The sequence below is a fragment of the Bos indicus x Bos taurus genome, chromosome 20 (assembly GCF_003369695.1).
Source record: "Bos indicus x Bos taurus breed Angus x Brahman F1 hybrid chromosome 20, Bos_hybrid_MaternalHap_v2.0, whole genome shotgun sequence".
NCBI classification, from domain to species: domain Eukaryota; kingdom Metazoa; phylum Chordata; class Mammalia; order Artiodactyla; family Bovidae; genus Bos; species Bos indicus x Bos taurus.
The window spans coordinates 25,993,273-26,012,722 of NC_040095.1; the positions used below are offsets into that span (position 1 = coordinate 25,993,273).

The 19,450-nt window shown below is 41.9% G+C and overlaps 1 protein-coding gene across 1 annotated transcript in view; it reads right to left on the reverse strand.

Moving 5' to 3' along the window:
• ITGA1 (integrin subunit alpha 1) overlaps nt 1-19,450 on the reverse strand; it is a 182,000-nt gene that overhangs the window by 59,260 nt on the left and 103,290 nt on the right. The window contains exons 9-11 of the mRNA XM_027519949.1: nt 7,346-7,511; nt 3,794-3,867; nt 2,707-2,851 (exon numbers count right to left, since the gene is read on the reverse strand). Of these exons, the coding sequence (XP_027375750.1) occupies nt 2,707-2,851; nt 3,794-3,867; nt 7,346-7,511 (385 nt within the window). The remainder of the gene's footprint in view (nt 1-2,706; nt 2,852-3,793; nt 3,868-7,345; nt 7,512-19,450) is intronic.

Below are 19,450 nucleotides of genomic sequence, written 5' to 3' on the forward strand. Positions count from 1 at the left end.
AATCTCATGTGATGAGATTGGGGCCAACCAGGTATCCCAGGCTAATCTCTCATGTCAAGATCCTTAGCTTAATCACATCTGCAAAGTCCCTTTTGTCACATAAGATCTAAGTCTGGAGATTAGGACATGGACATCTTTGGGGTCTATATTCTGCCTATCATAATACTAATAAGAGGAATAATAATACAACAATAGACAACACCTATTGGGGGTCAACTCTCTGTCACAACACTAAGTACCTTACAGGGATTATTTATGCTCATATTCATAACAATGCAAATGTTATATACCTGTGTATGTAAATTATTTTTTATAAATAAGAAAATCAAGGCTTTGAGGAATAAATTAATTTGCCTAAAGTGATAACCAGGGGCAGAGTTAGAAAACAAAGTCAAGACGCCTGTGACCTCAGAGTACCTCTGTACTGTCTGACTGCATACCTAGGGCCACAATCACTTCAAGTCACTTCAAGTATGATGGGATCAGCAGCTTTATAATTTTTATTTTCATGTGCATGATGTTCCGTCAAGTGGATTTACCATTTACTTCACTATTCTCATATTTTTGAACATTTAGGATATGTCATTTTCCTCAATATTATAAGTAACAATACAGTGAAAACAACTATTCCCTTGGCATTCTTAAATAACTTATTTTCCCTTTAGGCTAGATCCTCAAAAGTGAAATTTCTAAGTCATTATGGTGTAAACATTTTTATGAGAACAAATGTTCTCCAATTCTTCTATCTAGGATGGAAAGAAACCTCATGTTAAACTGGTTCTAGATTTCAAGGTATTTTACATATTAACAGAACAGTCTCAAAGACTCATAGGACACGAAGAGCCTTTAGAAACCATCTAACCTAACCTCCTGTCCTCTTTTTAGGTATTCTGTCTCATAGCTCCTATTACACCACTAGTGACTGGGTGGTTCTGTATTGTCTCTTATCCAAAACGATAAGCTTCATCAATGCAGGAATACATTTCCCTTATTTACCTGTTACCCTTAATTTACAGCTGAATATTTGACACACTGCAGGCATTTATTATTTGTAAGTGTTTTCTTGATCAGCCCAGAATCAGCATTTTGGTGTGGTGAAATGAACACTGGAATAAAAATTTAAAAACCTAGATTCCAGTTTCAGATTTGCCATAGTTAACTGTGATATAATATTTCTAGTATTCAGTTTCTTAACTTGGCAAATTAGATGTGTACCAATTGCTTTCTAAAATCTCTTTTAATGCTAAAACTGAATATGAATTTTAATACCAACCCCTTTATTTTACATCACAATCCTTCAAGTATTTAAAAGACATGCAGGGTACGCTGTTTTCTAACCACCATTTTTTTCAGGTTTGGTGGGGAGAGGGATGAGTAGATGGGGATTGTTTTCAGATTTATAGTCTTTAGATAATTTTTTACTGGTGATTCTAGTTCAGCATTTTCTTTTATAATGGGTGATGCTTAGGACAAAGCTTAGAGTATTCTAGCTGCTCTCTGACTAAGGCAGAATGAAATAGGACATTTATGAGAAATAGACTAGACTTCTGTTAGTGCAGTTCAACAACGTGTCTTAAGGGGATTTAGCGCTCACATTATACCTGCTGCTAACTGTTATATATTTTTAATTACCAAAACTCCTCAGACTCCTTATTCTTCTTAAATTCTGTTGCCTCTATAGCTTTAATACATGCCCTCAAATAAAAAGATGTACAGATGTGCCAGTAAAGAGAGAAGAGAAATGCTCCCCCGATATTTGTTAAGTGAATAGAGAGAGCTGGGAAACCATATCCTGAGGGTCCTATCCATCCTGTGAGTGTGTGTTAGTCACTCAGTCATGTCCGACTCTTTGGGACCCCCATGGACTGCAGCCCACCAAGCTCCTTTGTCCATGAATTCTCCAGGCAAGTATATTGGAGTGGGTAGCCATTGCCTTCTCCAGGGGATCTTCCCAACCCAGGGATCAAATCTGGGTCAGGAGATTGCCTGCACTGCAGGCAGATTCTGTACCATCTGAGCCACCAGGGAAGCCCTTCCATCCTAGGCCCTCCCAACTGCTTACTGAGATGGACCAGTGATGGAAGGGTCCCCTGGTATCCCCCAGACAGCTCCCAGCCTGGCACAAATTCAGAATAAAGTGACACCAGACATGTACCTCCTCATTCTAGGCAAGTCTTTGGGAAATCATTACATTACTGGGCTTCAGTTCAATACGTATCTGATTGTCAGCAAAGGTATTAAAGAAAAAGTCATATGACATAACAAGTAAAATGTTTACCTTCCAAAATTAGGACCCATAGAGAGAAACTAATGATAAAAAATATTTAAGAGAATATGGGAGTCTGGGCTTCAGGGTAGCCTGAGTCAAGTTTTCTTTTTCTACCTTTGCTTCCTGTTCACTGGGTCTGAAGCATTTGGTGACATTAACGAGAATACCAGACACAGAGAGATCTCAAAAAGAGTGAATTTCAGCCCAAATCCCTCCCTGTGTAGACAGTCCTTCTGAGAAAGGCCCCTCATATTCTAATATTTTTACTAAGGTTACTCAGAGGCCTGGAAACTTTCATGGGTCCTATAAAATATCTAACTTGTAGAAGTGATCTCTTTTACAAAGTCTGCCTATCTAAGTAAATAATGCTAAAAATTAAAAAAAACACAAAACTTTTCTAAAAAACCAACTTTCTATCAATTACATCCAAACTTTACCTAAATAAGAAGCAAGAGGTTCATTCTTCTTTGTGGACTCAACATTAAAGGTTGTGTTCTGGGGAATTACGCTTTGATCAGCCTTCTGCATGACAACTGTTCCATTCCAATCATAGGCTCCTACTGCTCCAAGCATGATCCAGTCCTGATATCCAAATAGAGAAAACAATGATATTTAACAAAAATAGTAGTGTAAACACGTACATAGCATTAATAGTATGATAAGTACTGTTCAAAGAGCTTTACATATATTAAACCATAAAATTGTCCCCAAAGCCCACTGGGCTAGATTCCATTATTACCACCCCCATTCTACAGAAGAGGAAACTGAAGCAGAATAAGGAAATTTCCCTAGGTTATACACTACAATTGCACCCTGAAATGTCAATATTCCTGTGCAGGGACCATGGAATTAGCACCTTTTCTTCCATCTACTATAAAGAATGTATTTTCTAATCTTGTCTTTTTGCTTTATGGCTGTTAAGAATTCTGGGTCTTGAACATGGACTTCTAGTAAGACCCTTGAATACTTTGACACTGAGAAAAAGATACATATATTTAGCAAATACGTTAAATTAAATATTTTATTTATTTAGATGTATAATTACAGAAGGAAGACCTCAAGCTGATTCATGATTATCAGTACAGTGTAGTGAGCTGTGGGTGTGATAACATGTTTTCCTAATAAGCCTGTGAAATGCTGTTTCCTTTTTTTAAAAAGATTATGACAACTAATAACATTATTTTTTCCTATTAAGAGTTTTCTTTTCCATGTCCATTTTTAAAGTCTTTATTGAATTTGTTATGTGGTTGCTTCTGTTTTATGTTTTGGTTTTTTGGGTGTGAGGCATGTGAGATCTTCTTGACCAGGGATCAAATCCATACTCCCTGCACTGGAAGGCAAAGTCTTAACCATTGGCCCGCCAGGGAAGTCCCCTCTTTCCCATTTGGATTATAAACTACATGGTCTGAATAACTGCTCATGTCATGAACTGCAACTTGCATCTGTAATGCTGATGTCTCAGTGTTGACTTTGAGAAAGGAAACCTAAAAAAAAAAGACGTTTTCTACCAAGTGGTCAATGTACCTGTGAATAATGAGCACTGAAGCCAGTCTGAGACATTTCCATCTCAAAAGATGCTGCTGATTGGTCCACAGTCGCTGTAACAGAGGAAGAGAGTCGCCTTTAGCACACTACTCATTTGCAGAAGACAGAGACCTAGTACCATCTGTGGTTTTGACCAACCAGAACTTCTAGCATCTTTAGAGCATTTCCAGTGCAAAGATTTCTCAACCCCAAAATTCCTAGGCAGGGCAGGGTAGAGGACCGAGAGGGTTAGCATAAGGGCTGTGTCTCACATTCCTGACAGTTTCCCCACCCTTGTTGGAGGGGCTAAGAGGTCTCCAGTCATGCTTCTGTTCTTGTACTCTGTCTATGTTGGAGCCTATGGAGCTTGGGATCAACATGGTTGAAAGCTCTGTATCACACCCTCATGCCCTGGGTATCCTCCTGCGATTAGGCTAAACTTATTAAAATGTCAGAGGGCCAATAACATTTGATTCACATATTTAAAGAGGTTTCTTGATTCTACCAGCCTCATTGTATTTCCTGTGGTATATCCTCTCAGAATTCCACTGTTTGATAAGGGGTTTAGGGACTCTGGTTTGTATTTTTCCTGATGTCTGACTGTGGGTGTCACTCACAAATCAGGAGGAGTCTTTCTGACAGGACTCCAGGCCACATGCCATTCAACCATACATTTTTTTAAAGATCCTGTACCCATTTTGAAGCTCATTACCGAAACACAGAAACAATCCAGAGCATTCTTTGGGAGTGTGCTGCTCTCAAAGTATTCACCAAGCCAAAGCCACACCCTCCTAAGGGGATTAAGGGAATGCTGATTTATTTGCTTTCAGGAGGGAATTACGGGTTTATTTGGCCTTGCTGATAAATTAAAAATAGCACATAATTCTTTAAAAGTCGATCTACTCTTTCACTGAGGTATGAGAGCAATCCAATTTGTGAACTCAAACTTACTTACTAGTTATTTTACCTGTATAAAGTTGTTAACAGATACATCAGTAATTGCCTTTTAAAGGACTAGATTAAACGGAGAAATCAATCAAGAATTCAACTATGTCATTTTACTCTCACATACAAATTGTCCTCTAATTTAAATGACTAAAATGCATTTTAACTTTAATTTGAAACTTTATTTTGGTTTCACAATGGGGTAAGATGCTTTACAATTTATCTCTGCAAGATCAAAGAATGAAGTAGTGGGGACCTACATATTTCCAGCACCTTCCCCTGCTGCTGCTCTGTTTACAACTGAGAACAGACAGAAGGAAGTTCTGTGGAATTCTGCCTGCTCAGGCTTCATCCTGGTGAAGCACATCATGCATCCTTGAACTTCTTGTTGTCAACTTCTCCCTGGACTTGCTCATGGGCTTTTTCCAAGGGCTTGATGGGAAAAGGGGACATTAGTTTACCCATTTTATTGGGCAAAAGCTGGTGTGTTCACCTCACTAGGAGGCACTGTCCTTTGGGCAAGCATGATTTTCACACTTGCTGCTATTTGCCATCTAAAGATAAATGTTGATAGGAAATGGAGATTTCCCAAGTAACAAGGAAAGGTAGCCCTTTCGGATCTCATTATGAAAAAAAATCAGAAATAAACTAGTAAAAACACTGCTTTTGGTTAGCCCTGAAAGTATAATGATAAAGATATGGGAGACATTTTTAAACCTGAGGAGTTCCTTATAAGATGATTTCTTTTTTAAATATGGAGGTACTTCTTGGAGTACATAGCTGCTCCAATGTATAATCTTTATCTCATGGTGTGGTTAGGTTAGAAAGTACCTGAAAATGTCATTTAAAGCAGATGAATCGCTCCTCCATCCAATACCTCATATAGGCTTCATTCCTACACATCTTAGGTTATATTTACTTACTTAAGATGAGATTTAGAAATGTATTATAACTGTATTATGTATTTAGACTGTATTATGCTCAACTAAGTAATTTTTCTTTTAAATGATTCTTTCAGATTGTTTTTATTATACCTGGTCCATGTTATTAAAAACTGAACATGCACAAGGACTTGGAAAACCCAATATAGTTCCTTAAGGCCAGCCAAAGTCATAATCCAGCATATTAGTAAATGATACTTGGCTAGCTGTTGTGACACCAAGGCCACTTAAAAGTGACTTGTACACAAAACACAGGAGAGCCAAGTTCATTAGAAGCAGCTGTGACTTTAGACTAATAAGGTGAGTGTTCTGTTTCTAAAGGCACAGGGTAAAGAAGCCAGGGCAGAAGGAAACCAGAAAAATTCAGTCTGGGTGGGCTGTAGATCCCCATCATCTCTGAAACAAACTTCTTCCTTATTGGTTGCAGTCCAGTCATGAAATCGACAGGGTGAGTCATAATCACATTTTTTTTTAATTGAAAGATAACAGAGTAGAATGGAAGTGATGAAACTATCAGAGTGCAACACATATAATAAGGGTTTTGGGGGAAATTTTTTTTATATGTATACATATGTGTGCACTGGGTCACTAAGCAAAATGTATTGATTTTCATGAGTCACTATCAAAAAAACTTTGAAAGCCATTACTCTAAACCATTTTCTTTCCTTTCACTACTTTTAAATATTCTCTGTCTGTCACTTTTCCCAGCCACTTAATGCTCAGTTAAAACGGTCTACAATTTTTCAGTGATGTCTCTTTCTCATTTTGTCTTTCTATTTCCCATTATCAGGTTATATCAGGGAGATGGAGAAGGTGCTTGTAAGTTTCTGTGTTTAAGGTAAGAAACAACAGTCCTCAGCATGGCCTGTCCTCACAAGGACAGAGTCAATAGGATTCAGACAGAGCAGAACAGCAGAACGGTTTGGAGGTTTCTCATCCTAGGTTGAGAAACAAAGACATGTTCTCTGACTCTCCAGATCATCAGAGAATGTGAACAAGAGACTTTTTCAGTGTGCCTGGCATAACAATTCTGAAGACTTTTTTTTTTTCCCCCTCAGGGAAGATCTAGTTCCAAAATCATTTGTTCCTTGATGTCTCTACCTCAGGCAGAGGAGGGAATGCCATGAGTTGTTATTCCCAATAGCCAGTTGCTATTGAAAAATCAAAGAAAAAATTTACAAAGAAGTAGCATGACTCAGACAAATATAGTGAACCAATATTTTGCTGCCATGGGTCTTGAGGCAGAGCTCCATGAAGACCTTTCAAAAGGGCAAGGAGCAAAACAGAAAATAAATGAATGAAGGAGATGTTGTATAAGAACTGTCCCACAGAAGCCCAAAATGAGAAATAAAAACGTGAGCTAGTGTCTCCATTTTCTAAACTTGTGTCACAGGAAAGGAATAAAACACACGGGCACATTTTTGTTTTTGCGTATCTGTTGGACTATTGCCTTCATCGGGCCCTCACATCAGTACTGCCATGTCCTTACAAAGAGAGCTGCCAGCAGACAGAGTGCTACAGGACAGATTTATAGAAAAAGGGCATTGTTCCATGGTGGCTGCTGTACACAGTAAAAACACATCAGCCATGTGGTAAAAACAAACACAAAAACCCATTGAGTTTGAATTGCAGACAGAACATTCAGGCTTATGAGGAAAAGTCATACCTTCCAGGGCGAAGATTCTTTCTCCCAGAGCTTCAACAATAGTGACTAATGCCAATTCATCAGAGACATTGAAGAAATGCTTTTCAGTGGGTTCACTTGCTATTGATTTTATTTCCTCCACAAATTTTTCAGTGCTCAAATTTCCTCGGTTATAGCTGCCAAGAATCTAAGTCATCAAAAACAGCAAGAATATCTTTTAAATTCTAGATGTTAAACAAGAATCTCAAGCATTTTGTCAATAAGCAAGGCAGTATATGTTAGCATATAGTTCCTTGTTGTTTAGTAGCTAAGTTGTGTCTAAATCTTTTGTGACCCCATGGATGGTAGCACTCCAGGTTCCTCTGTCCTTGGGGTTTTCCAGGCAAGAAAACTGGAGTGGGTTGCCATTCCCTTCTTCAGGGGATCTTCCTGATCCAGGGACTCTTTACTGTTGATCCACCAGGGAAGCTCATATAGTACTGTGGCATAATGCAATTTTTATGTACTTCCACATTCCTATAAGGGTAATTTTCAGAATCTGTAGATTCTTTAATATTAACTGTTTTATATTAATTCTCTAATATATACTGTAATTGCTGTAGAAAAATATAAAGGGTAATCCTGTACCCTTCCAAAGTTTCTTCTCTGCCATTCCTGTGTCCCTCTTTATTAACAGCTATATCTTTAAAAGTAATGTTACAGTTTCTGAGTATCTCTGATATTATTCCAGTCAGTGACATCACCATTTGCTGGCAAAAGCTAACAGCCAGTGAATTGCTTGATCTCAAACAGGCAGTACTTCCTGAAACTCTTACCAAGGGGAAGTCAGACATGTATATTTTTTAAACAGATGTTGGACTAAGTAGTAATCTAACTTGGCAATCTAGAAAATAAACAATTGGGACATTCCTGTTTGAAACAAAATGCTTAAGACAGAAACATTCTTTTTAACAGAGAAGAGACAGAGGCAGGAATTATCTGCTATCAGTTCAGTTCAGTTGCTCAGTTGTGTCTGACTCTTTGCAACCCCATGAATCGCAGTACGCCAGGCCTCCCTGTCCATCACCAACTCCCGGAGTTCACTCAAACTCAAGTCCATCGAGTCGGTGATGCCATCCAGCCATCTCATTCTCTGTCGTCCCCTTCTCCTCCTGCCCCCAATCCCCCCCAGCATCAGAGTCTTTTCCAATGAGTCAACTCTTCGCATGAGGTGGCCAAAGGACTGGAGTTTCAGCTTTAGCATCATTCCTTCCAAAGAACACCCAGGACTGATCTCCTTTAGAATGGACTGGTTGGATCTCCTTGCAGTCCAAGGGACTCTCAAGAGTCTTCTCCAACACCACAGTTCAAAAGCATCAATTCTTCGGCACTCAGCTTTCTTCATAGTATAACTCTCACATCCATACACGACTACTGGAAAAACCATAGCCTTGACTAGACGAACCTTTGTTGGCAAAGTAATGTCTCTGCTTTTGAATATGCTATTTAGGTTGGTCATAACTTTCCTTCCAAGGAGTGTCTTTTAATTTCACAGCTGCAGTCACCATCTGCAGTGATTTTGGAGTCCCCCAAAATAAAGTCTGACACTGTTTCCACTGGTTCCCCATCTATTTCCCATGAAGTGATGGGACCGGATGCCATGATCTTAGTTTTCTGCATGCTGTGCTTTAAGCCAAATATTTCACTCTCCTCTTTCACTTTCATCAAGAGGCTTTTTAGTTCCTCTTCACTTTCTGCCATCAGGGTGGTGTCGTCTGCATATCTGAGGTTATTGATATTTCTCCCGGTAATCTTGATTCCAGCTTGTGCTTCTTCTAGCCCAGTGTTTCTCATGATGTACTCTGCATAGAAGTTAAATAAACAGGGTGACAATATACAGCCTTGACGTACTCCTTTTCCTATTTGGAACCAGTCTGTTGTTCCATGTCCAGTTCTAACTGTTGCTTCCCGACCTGCATATAGGTTTCTCAAGAGGCAGGTCAGGTGGTCTTGTATTCCCATCTCTTTCAGAATTTTCCACAGTTTCTTGTGATCCACACAGTGAAAGGCTTTGGCATAGTCAATAAAGCAGAAATAGATGTTTTTCTGGAACTCTCTTGCTTTTTCCATGATCCAGCGGATGTTGGCAATTTGATCTCTAGTTCCTCTAGTTAACTGTAATTATTTAGATTTTCTATCAGGTTTTCTCAAACATTTAGTTTTAAATTTTTTAAAGTAAGGTTTATTGAGATATAGTTTATATACAATAAAAATCACCCTCTTTTGATGTACAGTTCTATGAATTTTGACAAACCTAAACAGTTGTGTTCCTACCACACTGAGATTGGACTATTTCCATCACTCCAGTTGCCTCTTGCCCCTGTGTAGTCAGTCTCCTCTTCTTTCTAACTCTGTGCAAACACTGATCAATTTTCTGTCCTTACAGCTTTGGTTTTTCTAGAATGTTAATGGTAAGGAATCAAATAGTATGTTGCCTTTTGTGTCTGGTTTCTTTCATTTTGCATAAAGCTTTCGAGAGTCATCCATGTAATCACATGTATTCAGTCCTTCTGATTGTTGAGTAGGACTCTACTGTCTAGATATACAAGTCATTTGTTGAGGACATCTGGGTTGTTTTCAGTTTCAAGTAATTATGAATAAAGCTGCTCTAAGTATTTGTGCTTAGAAATACTATCTGTTTTCTTTTTTCTTGAGTAAAGACCTAGGGATGAAGGTGCTGTGTTCTATGATAAAAGTATATTTAACTTTATAAGAAACTGCCAAAATATTTACCAGAACAACTGTTCCATTTTTCCATTTCACCTTTCCCACCAATAACATGTGAGAGACTCAGTTGCTTTGCATCCATGACAATTCTTGGTATTACCAAGTTGTTTCCTTTCTTCCAGTTTTAGCAATTCTATTGGTGTGTAGGGGCTTCCTTGATGGCTCAGTAGTAAAGAATCTGCCTCCTACTGCAGGCAAAGCTGGCTTGATCCCTTGGTTGGGAAGATCCCCTGGAGAAGGAAATGGCAACCCACTCCAGTATTCTTGACTGGCAAATCCCATGGAAGAGGAGCCTGGAGTGCTACTGTCCATGGAGTCACCAAGAGCATCAGACAGGACTTAGCAACTCAACAACAACAATATGTGGATGAACACAACTGTCAGAACTCATCAGATTGTTTACTTTGTGCACAGAATTCACACTGAAGTTTTGCATTGTATGTGCTTCATCAGTTTTGAAAAATGTAATGATCTATAATGTCATGCAATAATATGGATGAATCTTTACAATTTAATATTCAGGTTTAAAAGTTTTGAAATATTGTATGTTTTAGCTTTTATAAAGTTAAAAACAAGAAAGCCTTTTTCAAATTAATTTTTTCCAGATATGCACAGTTACCAAAGACCATTTAGAAAAAAAAGATCAAGAGATAGTCAGTATAGGATTTGGGCTGATGGTTACCAGGTGGAGGAAGGCAGGTGATGAATGTGATAAGGCAGGTGGTAAGTTGTCAGAAGACCAAACTAGCTCTTGGTTTGGGTAGTAATTCATGGTTATTACAATGTTATTAAAATAAGTATGCAGATACAATTATAGACACAGAAACAAAGAAAGTGGGCCATGCTTTGACAATGATGAGAATGTCTCCTGAACCAAAGTTCATGATTCATTCAGTTCTTTGCTCCTGAAATCCAAAACGCAAAGGTAACACTCATGAGCTCTGTGCTATTGCTTGATTATTATTATTATTTTTAGAATATCTGACTCCTTGGGGAGAAGAAGAATTATGACCTTAATGACCAGGAAGTTACCAAAGGTTTCTAGCTTCACTTTATCTTTAAACAGTAGACATGGATTTGTCTGGCATCATTAACAACAGAGACCTCCATGGTGCTTCCAAAGTCCTGTTGCAGAGAAGAGTTGAGTCTCCAACTACAATTCGGCATCGAAGACTGGGTTGATCTTGGACATGTAGGCAGGTGGGCACAGGTGGAAGCATCCGTGCTGGCTACCCGGCCCCTGCCTCCCCTCCTCTGAACACATGGCTCCCCCACCTCTCCTCAGCCACCTGCTCTCAGCTTCCATATACATTTCCTTACTGTTAGGTTTAGAATGTTAGATTTGAAAACTGACTTTGATTAAGATAGGTATAGCTTTTCACTCGTAGAAGGAAAATAACTACAATGATTGTTTTAAGTGTTGTTGTTTATGATCTTCGACATACTTGTTATTTGTATCATAAATAACTGTTTAGATCAACAACTGAATCGCTCTGCTGCTGCTAAGTCGCTTCAGTCGTGTCCGACTCTGTGCGGCCCCATAGATGGCAGCCCACCAGGCTCTGTTGTCCCTGGGATTCTCCAGGCAAGAACACTGGAGTGAGTTGTCATTTCCTTCTCCAATGCATGAAAATGAAAAGTGAAAGTGAAGTCGCTCAGTCGCGTCCGACTCTTCACAACCCCATGGACTGCAGCCTACCAGGCTCCTCCGTCCATGGGATTTTCCAGGCAAGAGCACTGGAGTGGGGTGCCACTGCACCCTAAATGTTAATGTGAGAAAAGGAGTTGGGTACCAAGTAGGCAGGCAGGCAGTGCATCATCTCAAATTTTCCTTCCTAGTGAGAAGGGGGTAGGGGCTTTATTGCTGCTTCTGGTCGGGGCAGGGGCCCATGCTGGAGGGCCCCAGAGGGAGTACTACACATCTGTACCTGGAGGGCTTCCTGCGCTTCAGGACCACCAGAGCATTTCTCCAGTTCCCTTGTCAGTTACCCACCTCCTACACCTGTAAAATGTCCTTGGAGGCAAAATGCCTTACTGTCTGTGACTAACTCTGAGCTGCTTTGAGTAAAGCACACTATTTAGGAAAACCAGAGCTAGCTCTAAGGTAAATGGGCACATTACGTGTGCAGCTTTTTTGACTTTTGAAATTATTCTTGACTAGTATGCCCAGATTTACAGAGGAGCTTTCAAATCGCACCAGAACACAAAAACTTAGCTCCTGTTAATTTGGCTGAAGAGCACATGCCAAACATCAGAAGTGGTCTACGTTTTAACAGAGACACTAGTGCTTTTCCCATTTTGGGGTGCTTGACGGGTAAGAGAATGAAATGGGAACGGTAGTAGAGAGTTGGTCAAATGCTCTTCCTGCAGGTGGGTGTCTCACCACAGCTGGGCGTACATGCCCCAGGTAAGATGGCAAAGGCAGAGTCTCTGAGGTCCAGAGTATTTATTACATCCAAGGTGTGGCTTTCAGGATCTCTGGCCCTTGCTCAACACCTCATTCCCCACTTGGTCTTCTCTGGGCACTCTGGTAGACCTCTCTTTTCTTGGCAGTTTTGCTATGCATGAATTTCTTTTAGATTTATAAAAACTCTGTATCATGTGAAGCCCTCCAAGTCCCCACTGATTTACCTAATTTTTTCTGTAAGTCATTATCTTACCTCCTTGGTTCCTATTTAACATATTTTAGATTTACTATTGAATTGACATGTTAGCTTCCATTTCACTTATAAACCGATGTAGTTAAAGATACACATAAAACATTGTCTTGAACTATACATAGTTGAGGCTCTTAGTTGCAATGTAAATGTTATCAGACATTTAGTGCTTTATGTCACAGGACAGACACAAGTGGGTAAAGTTCAATGGGGAAGATGCCCAGGTAATAGGAATAAAAATAAAATGTATAAATGCAAAATGGCAGTATATATTTAGAAGAAAATATAAGAAGAGAATTCCCACAGAAATTATAAGATAAAAGAACTCTCACAGAATTCACAGGAATTACTGTGACTTGCAGCTAGTTTGAACTATTTTGCATCACAGAATAAAAATGAAAACAGACAGAGATGTTTCTTGGTCCTTTACCCAAGGATCTGGTAGCTGGTAAAAACATTCTTTTCTATGAATCAGAAGAGATACAAAATAATACTTATAAATTACTCCCGTTCACTTAATATGTCAAGCCCAGGCATTTGGTATTCTGCTACTATTTACCTGGAATAGACAGTCAGAATTGAAGCTCCCTTGAGGCAGATGTGTCAAATGTAAAGTATAAAGCTCATTTACATGTAGCACGGTGCCTTTTGTGTGCCAATGAAAGAAATTCTAAGATATTCTCTAACTTCCTTATTTTCATTTGAATGCTGCAGGTGATCCAATTTTACAGCCATTACAATCCCCGCCATCACCATTTAAGGTTAGAATCTGAATACAAAGCAGGCTCCTGCTAGCAATGTCTAATATAGTCTCAAGGGACAGAATAGAGACCATGCAGAAGGGTCCTCAAACCAGCTCAGCGCCCTCACCAAATCTGAGTGTTTCCCAGGAAGTGTTTGCAGTTTTATCAGAGTGCTTATCTTTTCAGTAGTCAATCTTTTCGGAGTGGTTGTCTGCCCCTAGAACACATCTCTGAGGTGTTCAGGATCAAATGGTGAGGGAAAAAAGATGGAGAAGGAGGACGAGTCCAGGCCATAACAGGGCTAGACCCCCAAGAATATTTGATCTTATCGTGAAGAGGTGTGGAGAAATTCCTGAAACCTTTCCATGTGAATACACAAGGAGAAGAAGTAAAATAACTGTCTTATTTCCTAGTTTGGTATAAGTTAAAACACACATATTAGGTTCACTTGGAAAATATATGAATTGGGAAAATAACAAATAATTGTTGCTAAACTGAAATTTTCCTATACTTTTTGTTTATACCATTTCAAAGAGCAATTTGATACTAATTCATTGATTAACATGGGGAAGAGACTCATGATTTTATGGTTCTCCAGGAAGGTTAATGCAACCATGAGACCTCTTTTTGACCAGATAAGAGGCAAAATGTGAATTATCAACCAAGGATCCAACAAAGGGAAACAGATTTAAGGGCAAGAAATATGAATATGCAGTCAGGTATAATGCAAGAGTGATATAAAATTCACTTAAAGTTAAGAAACAAAGAAATGATAGATACTTTAATTCCACTGAAGTTTTCCTAATGTTAATGCCGCTGCTGATTAATTCAGCTCATAGCCTGCATCTATGGTACCTGCAATGCCAGACTATATCCTCTGGGAGGAAACTGAACAAGTGATGGCATTTCTGGTACCCGGTTGTGTGGGACAAACTGGGCATGCGCGGGCCTTGCATCCTAAAGAGACAAGGCATAGTCTCTGCTTGTGGACAGTATCTCTGAGTGAAGACTGGACCATGAGGAATTATCCTCAACCCTGGAAAAGATCAAAATAGCTGTAGTGTAGGAGGAAACAGACAGAACAAGCTCCATCTTGAAAGCAGGACTCCATCTTGGGCCGGACTGTGGACTTTGAGCTATATGCTCAGGATCTATGGAAACGACATACCAACTGGAAAACCAGACATCCCGGATGGAAGAACCCCAGGGCTCATACCTAGACTTTCCATTGCCTAAAAGAATACCCTAATTATCTGTGTAACCAAATAGAATCATAAATTCTATTATGCTTATTGGGGTATGACCACAAGCCTATTGATAATTGTCCACTGTTAAGTACCTAGGCTTAAGGCATATGATCACGGGTTAACTTTGATTGTATCTTTCTCTTCCTTTGTTCATACTAGTTTCAGGGAATTTGGGGAGGTAGGTTTGGGCATGTACACTTAGGGTATATGGGCTTCCCTGGTGGCTCAAAGGGTAAAGCGTCTGCCTACAATGTGGGAGACCTGGGTTCAATCCCTGGGTTGGGAAGATCCCCTGGAGAAGGAAATGGCAACCCACTCCAGTACTCATGCCTGGAAAATCCCATGGACTGAGAAGCCTGGTAGGCTACAGTTCATGGGGTCACAAAGAGTCGGACATGACTGAGCGACTTCACTTCACTTAGGGTATATAAGGTTTTCACAAAAACTGGTTGGGGTCCTTGGCTAAGAGGAGACTGCCTTGAGCCTGCTGTTGTACTAAACTGCCCTTCATTAGCTGCATCGTCCTTCTGAGTGAGTTTGTTTCCCAGAACACGTGGCTACAACATTTGGTGCACGGCCCGGGCAACTCCTCACTTTGAGGAGACAGGTCTCATTTGAGGCCACCCCGAGGCTTTGTGGCTTGAATCTCCTAAAGGGGGGAAGGGGCCTCGCCCCTCTGGAAGAATTCAGCCTTTCAACGCCCGGTTTCTTTGCTTTGGCAGGTAGTGAACGGCAGCAAGGAGAAGGCAATGGCACCCCACTCCAGTACTCTTGCCTGGAAAATCCCATGGACGGAGGAGCCTGGTGGGCTGCAGTCCATGGGGTCATGAAAAGTCGGACACGACTGAGCAACTTCACTTTCACTTCTCACTTTCATGCATTGGAGAAGGAAATGGCAACCCACTCCAGTGTTGTTGGCTGGAGAATCCCAGGAATGGGGGAGCCTGATGGGCTGTAGTCTCTGGGGTCGCACAGAGTCAGACATGACTGAAGCGACTTAGCAGCAGTAGCAGCAGCAGAACGGCAGCAAGGGAACTGAGTGCTCAGGTGAAGAGGAACCCACACATCAGGGTGGAAGTGGGGGCCTGATCACCCCCCTGGGAGGGACTAGAAGGAGTGGGGACCCACAGGAGCATGGAATAGACAGGCGGCAATTGCTTGGTACACAGGTTGATGAGCGTGTTAGGGCTTAGGAAGGAAATCTATGAATGTCATTTAGGAGGTAGTGTCCATGCTGTCTTAGGGAAAATTATTACCAAGCAATCGCCAGGGGATTGTTAGGAGAAGAAACTTGGTCGTTGTGTGCTCGTATTCTGCCCTCCCCAAGGAGGTGTCCCATCTGCTGTGAAACTCTTGACCCCCTCTGAATTGTCAGGCTAGAAGGCGGGGGATACATAAGTGAATACGAACTGGCTTTTCTGAAGATGGCTTGGGATGTGGGATATTTAACCCATCTGTGTTTTCATCTGCACCTGATCAAATCCACCAAGGCAGAACGGACTTTAAAAGTTAAGGGAGAAACAGTCTTGGACCACGTGGTGTTCTGGTTCGGCCGTGCCAACTGGCAGGTGAAGACACGCCAATCCGCCTTCTCCCTCTGGGATCTGGCAGGTAAGGCTCTTCTCACCCCAATTAGGAAGGAGGTGGAATGGCAATATAAATGTTTCATTGAGTGGCAATATCAGAAGTACATAGGGTACTGAGAACTTTGTAGTCAGAACGAAAAGGAAAAGTAGAAGGTAAGCAAGATGGGGGGAAGTGAATCTACAGCAACTGTATTGGAGTGCATGATTAAAAACTTAAAGAAGGGATTTGGAGGAGACTATGGGGTGAAGATGAAGCCTAATCGCCTCCACAGACTCTGTGAGGTCGAAGCCCCCTATGGGAGTAGGATGGCCACCAGAGGACACCATGAACTTAAAAACAGTGGAAGCAGTCTATACAGTAGTCATAGGAGAGCCAGGACACCCGGATCAATATCCATATACTGATTCATGGCTATGGTTAGCTCAAGACGCTCCTACTTGGATAAGGTTCTGTATCCAGAAGGGAAAGGGAAAAATATTAATGGCACAAAAATTGACTGATGATAAAAAAGGAAATTCTACAGGATTTGGACAGGGATGACCTTCCCCCTCCCCCATACTGGATAATGACGCGCCCACCGCCCAGTGCTCCAGGAGGACCGGAGGCCGCCTTAATGCCTGATCCAGGGCCAGATGAAGTCCTGCAGCAGCTGCTGCTCCTCTGCCAGCTCTCCCGGAGGTCGTAGAGCTGCCACCTTGGCGGGCTCCGATCCCGGTGACAGAACCCTCTGGCCAACACTTCCAGGATCCAGCTCCAGCCAAACCGCCCAAGCTATACCTGCCTCTCCCGGTGAGTTACTGATCAGAAGGGGAGGGAGATGTTGGAATTAAGCAGAGACTGCGCTCTGCCAGAGAGCCAGAGGGAACGAAAGCGAACAGACAAGAGATTTACAATGCTAGCTACTGCTCTGGAAAAGTCTATCTTGGCCCTCCAGAAAACCTCCTCTGCCCCAGGGACAGGACAGTCCTTCAACCGGTCCCAATGGAGGCCCCTGGCCCCGTTACAGCCAAACCAGTGTGCCTGGTGCTGAGGTTTTGGCCACTGGAAGAATGAATGCTCTAAGGCAAGGAAGGAGAAGGAAGCTCCTGCAGTTGTGAGGGTTGCTGGCTTGGAAATTAAATAGGGCTGCCAGGGCTCAGAGATATTAGGTCCCCGAGAACCCATGGTAACCTTAAAAGTGGGGGACCAAACATTCTTGAGTGCCCAGTACCCCTGTTGGGAAGAGACTTTCTCTCCATATTAGGAGCACAAGTGACTTTCTCCCCAGAGGAGAGGCCCACCTTCCAGATGGACATTATGACTTATTTGCTCTGTCTCTCAATACCCCCCCAATATGAGTGGAGGTTGCATGAGCCTCTGAAGGAAGAGCCAGGTGGGCCGGAAGAGCATGAGAGAGAGCTAACTCAATTATTCCCTGAGGTCTGGGCGGAAGATACTCCCCACCCCCTCCAACCAGACTGGCTAAATAGAGGCCCAGGCTGGCATACTACCCCACATCAATAGATTGAAACAAGCGGGCATTCTGGTAGAGTGCCAGTCGGCTTGGAATACGCCAGTACTGCCAGTCAAAAAGGAAGGAGGACAGGACTATAGGCCTATATAGGATCTCAGGCTAGTCAACCAGGCTACTGTGACTTTACACCCCACTGTTCCAAACCCCTATACCTTACTTAGCCTCCTCCCACCGAGGACTAAAGTTTATACTTGCCTAGATCTCAAGGATGCCTTCTTCTGCATATGCCTCGCCCCAGCGTCACAGCCCATCTTTGCCTTTGAATGGGAAGATCCAGTCGGGGGCACCAAACAACCACTCACCTGGACTCCCCTACAAAGGTTTAAGCATTTCCCATCCATCTTTGGGGAAGCCTTGGCTTCTGACCTGGACTCATTCCACCCGGAAAAGTACAGATGTTGGCTCCTACAATACATGGGTGACCTGCTGCTGGCTGCCGAGACAAAGAAAAAATGCTGGGAAGGGACAAAAACAGTGCTCCAGCTGCTGATGAAAGCAGGTTACTGGGTGTTGAAGAAGAAGGCACAGATCTGCAAGGAGGAGGTAAGGTATCTGGGGTTTGTTTTAAAGAAGGACACAAGGTTCCAGACCCTAATTGGGTCCTATATACTGATGGCACTAGCCTGATCAAACAAGGACAACGGCTGTCAGGTTAGCCAAAGCGGAATTATTGGTACCGGAGGAGCTGGCACACACTCTGGTAAACCAAACACACCAAGCGACCCACCTAGGCCATGCTGCCTGCTCACAGGTTAATGCTGCCTCTCGGCACAGACAAAAACCTCCAGAGGTTCAGCTGAAAGGCACGCTGCCCTTTGAACACCTGGGAGTGGACTTCACTGAAATGAAACCTCACCAACACCGTTACCTGCTGGTCATGGTATGTACGTTCTCGGGGTGGGTAGAAGCTTTTCCTACCTGGACTGAAACAGCATCAGAAGTAGCCCAGTGCCTGCTTAGGGAAATAGTTCCCAGATTTGGATTTCCTACCAGTATTGGACCAGACAATGGCCTGGCTTTCATAGCTGATTTAGTACAACAAGTAAGCAAAACTTTAAACATCAAATAGAAACTGCACACTGCATATAGGCTCAGAGTTCTGAGATAGAGGAATGAACCAACTGGACACTTAAAGAGACTCTCCAAGTGGATCATAGAGATTGACTGCTCCTGGGTGGACTTGCTTCTGATGGCTCTGCTCAGACTCAGGATGACCCCACGGTCCTAAGGCTATTCTCCATACAAAATTGTGTATGGGAGGCCCCCTTCCCATAATAAAGCAGATGTCAACAAATGTGCCTCAGGTAAGGGGAGATGGGATTTCACAGCAGATGGAACTGGGTAAGGTAATAAGTCAGGTAACTAAGTTTATACAAGAAAGGGTGCCGCTCTCCCATGGGGAACAGATTCATGAATTTGTGCCTGGGGATCAGGTGTGGGTTAAGGACTGGAAACACGACTCCTTGGCCCCACATTGGAAGGGTCCATATACTGTTGTTCTAACCACTCCTACGGCAGTTAAAGTTGCAGGTGTCACTCCCTGGATCCTCCACATGAGGGTGAAGAGAACATACCACACAGACCCGGAGGACGCTGAGTGGACTATACAAAAG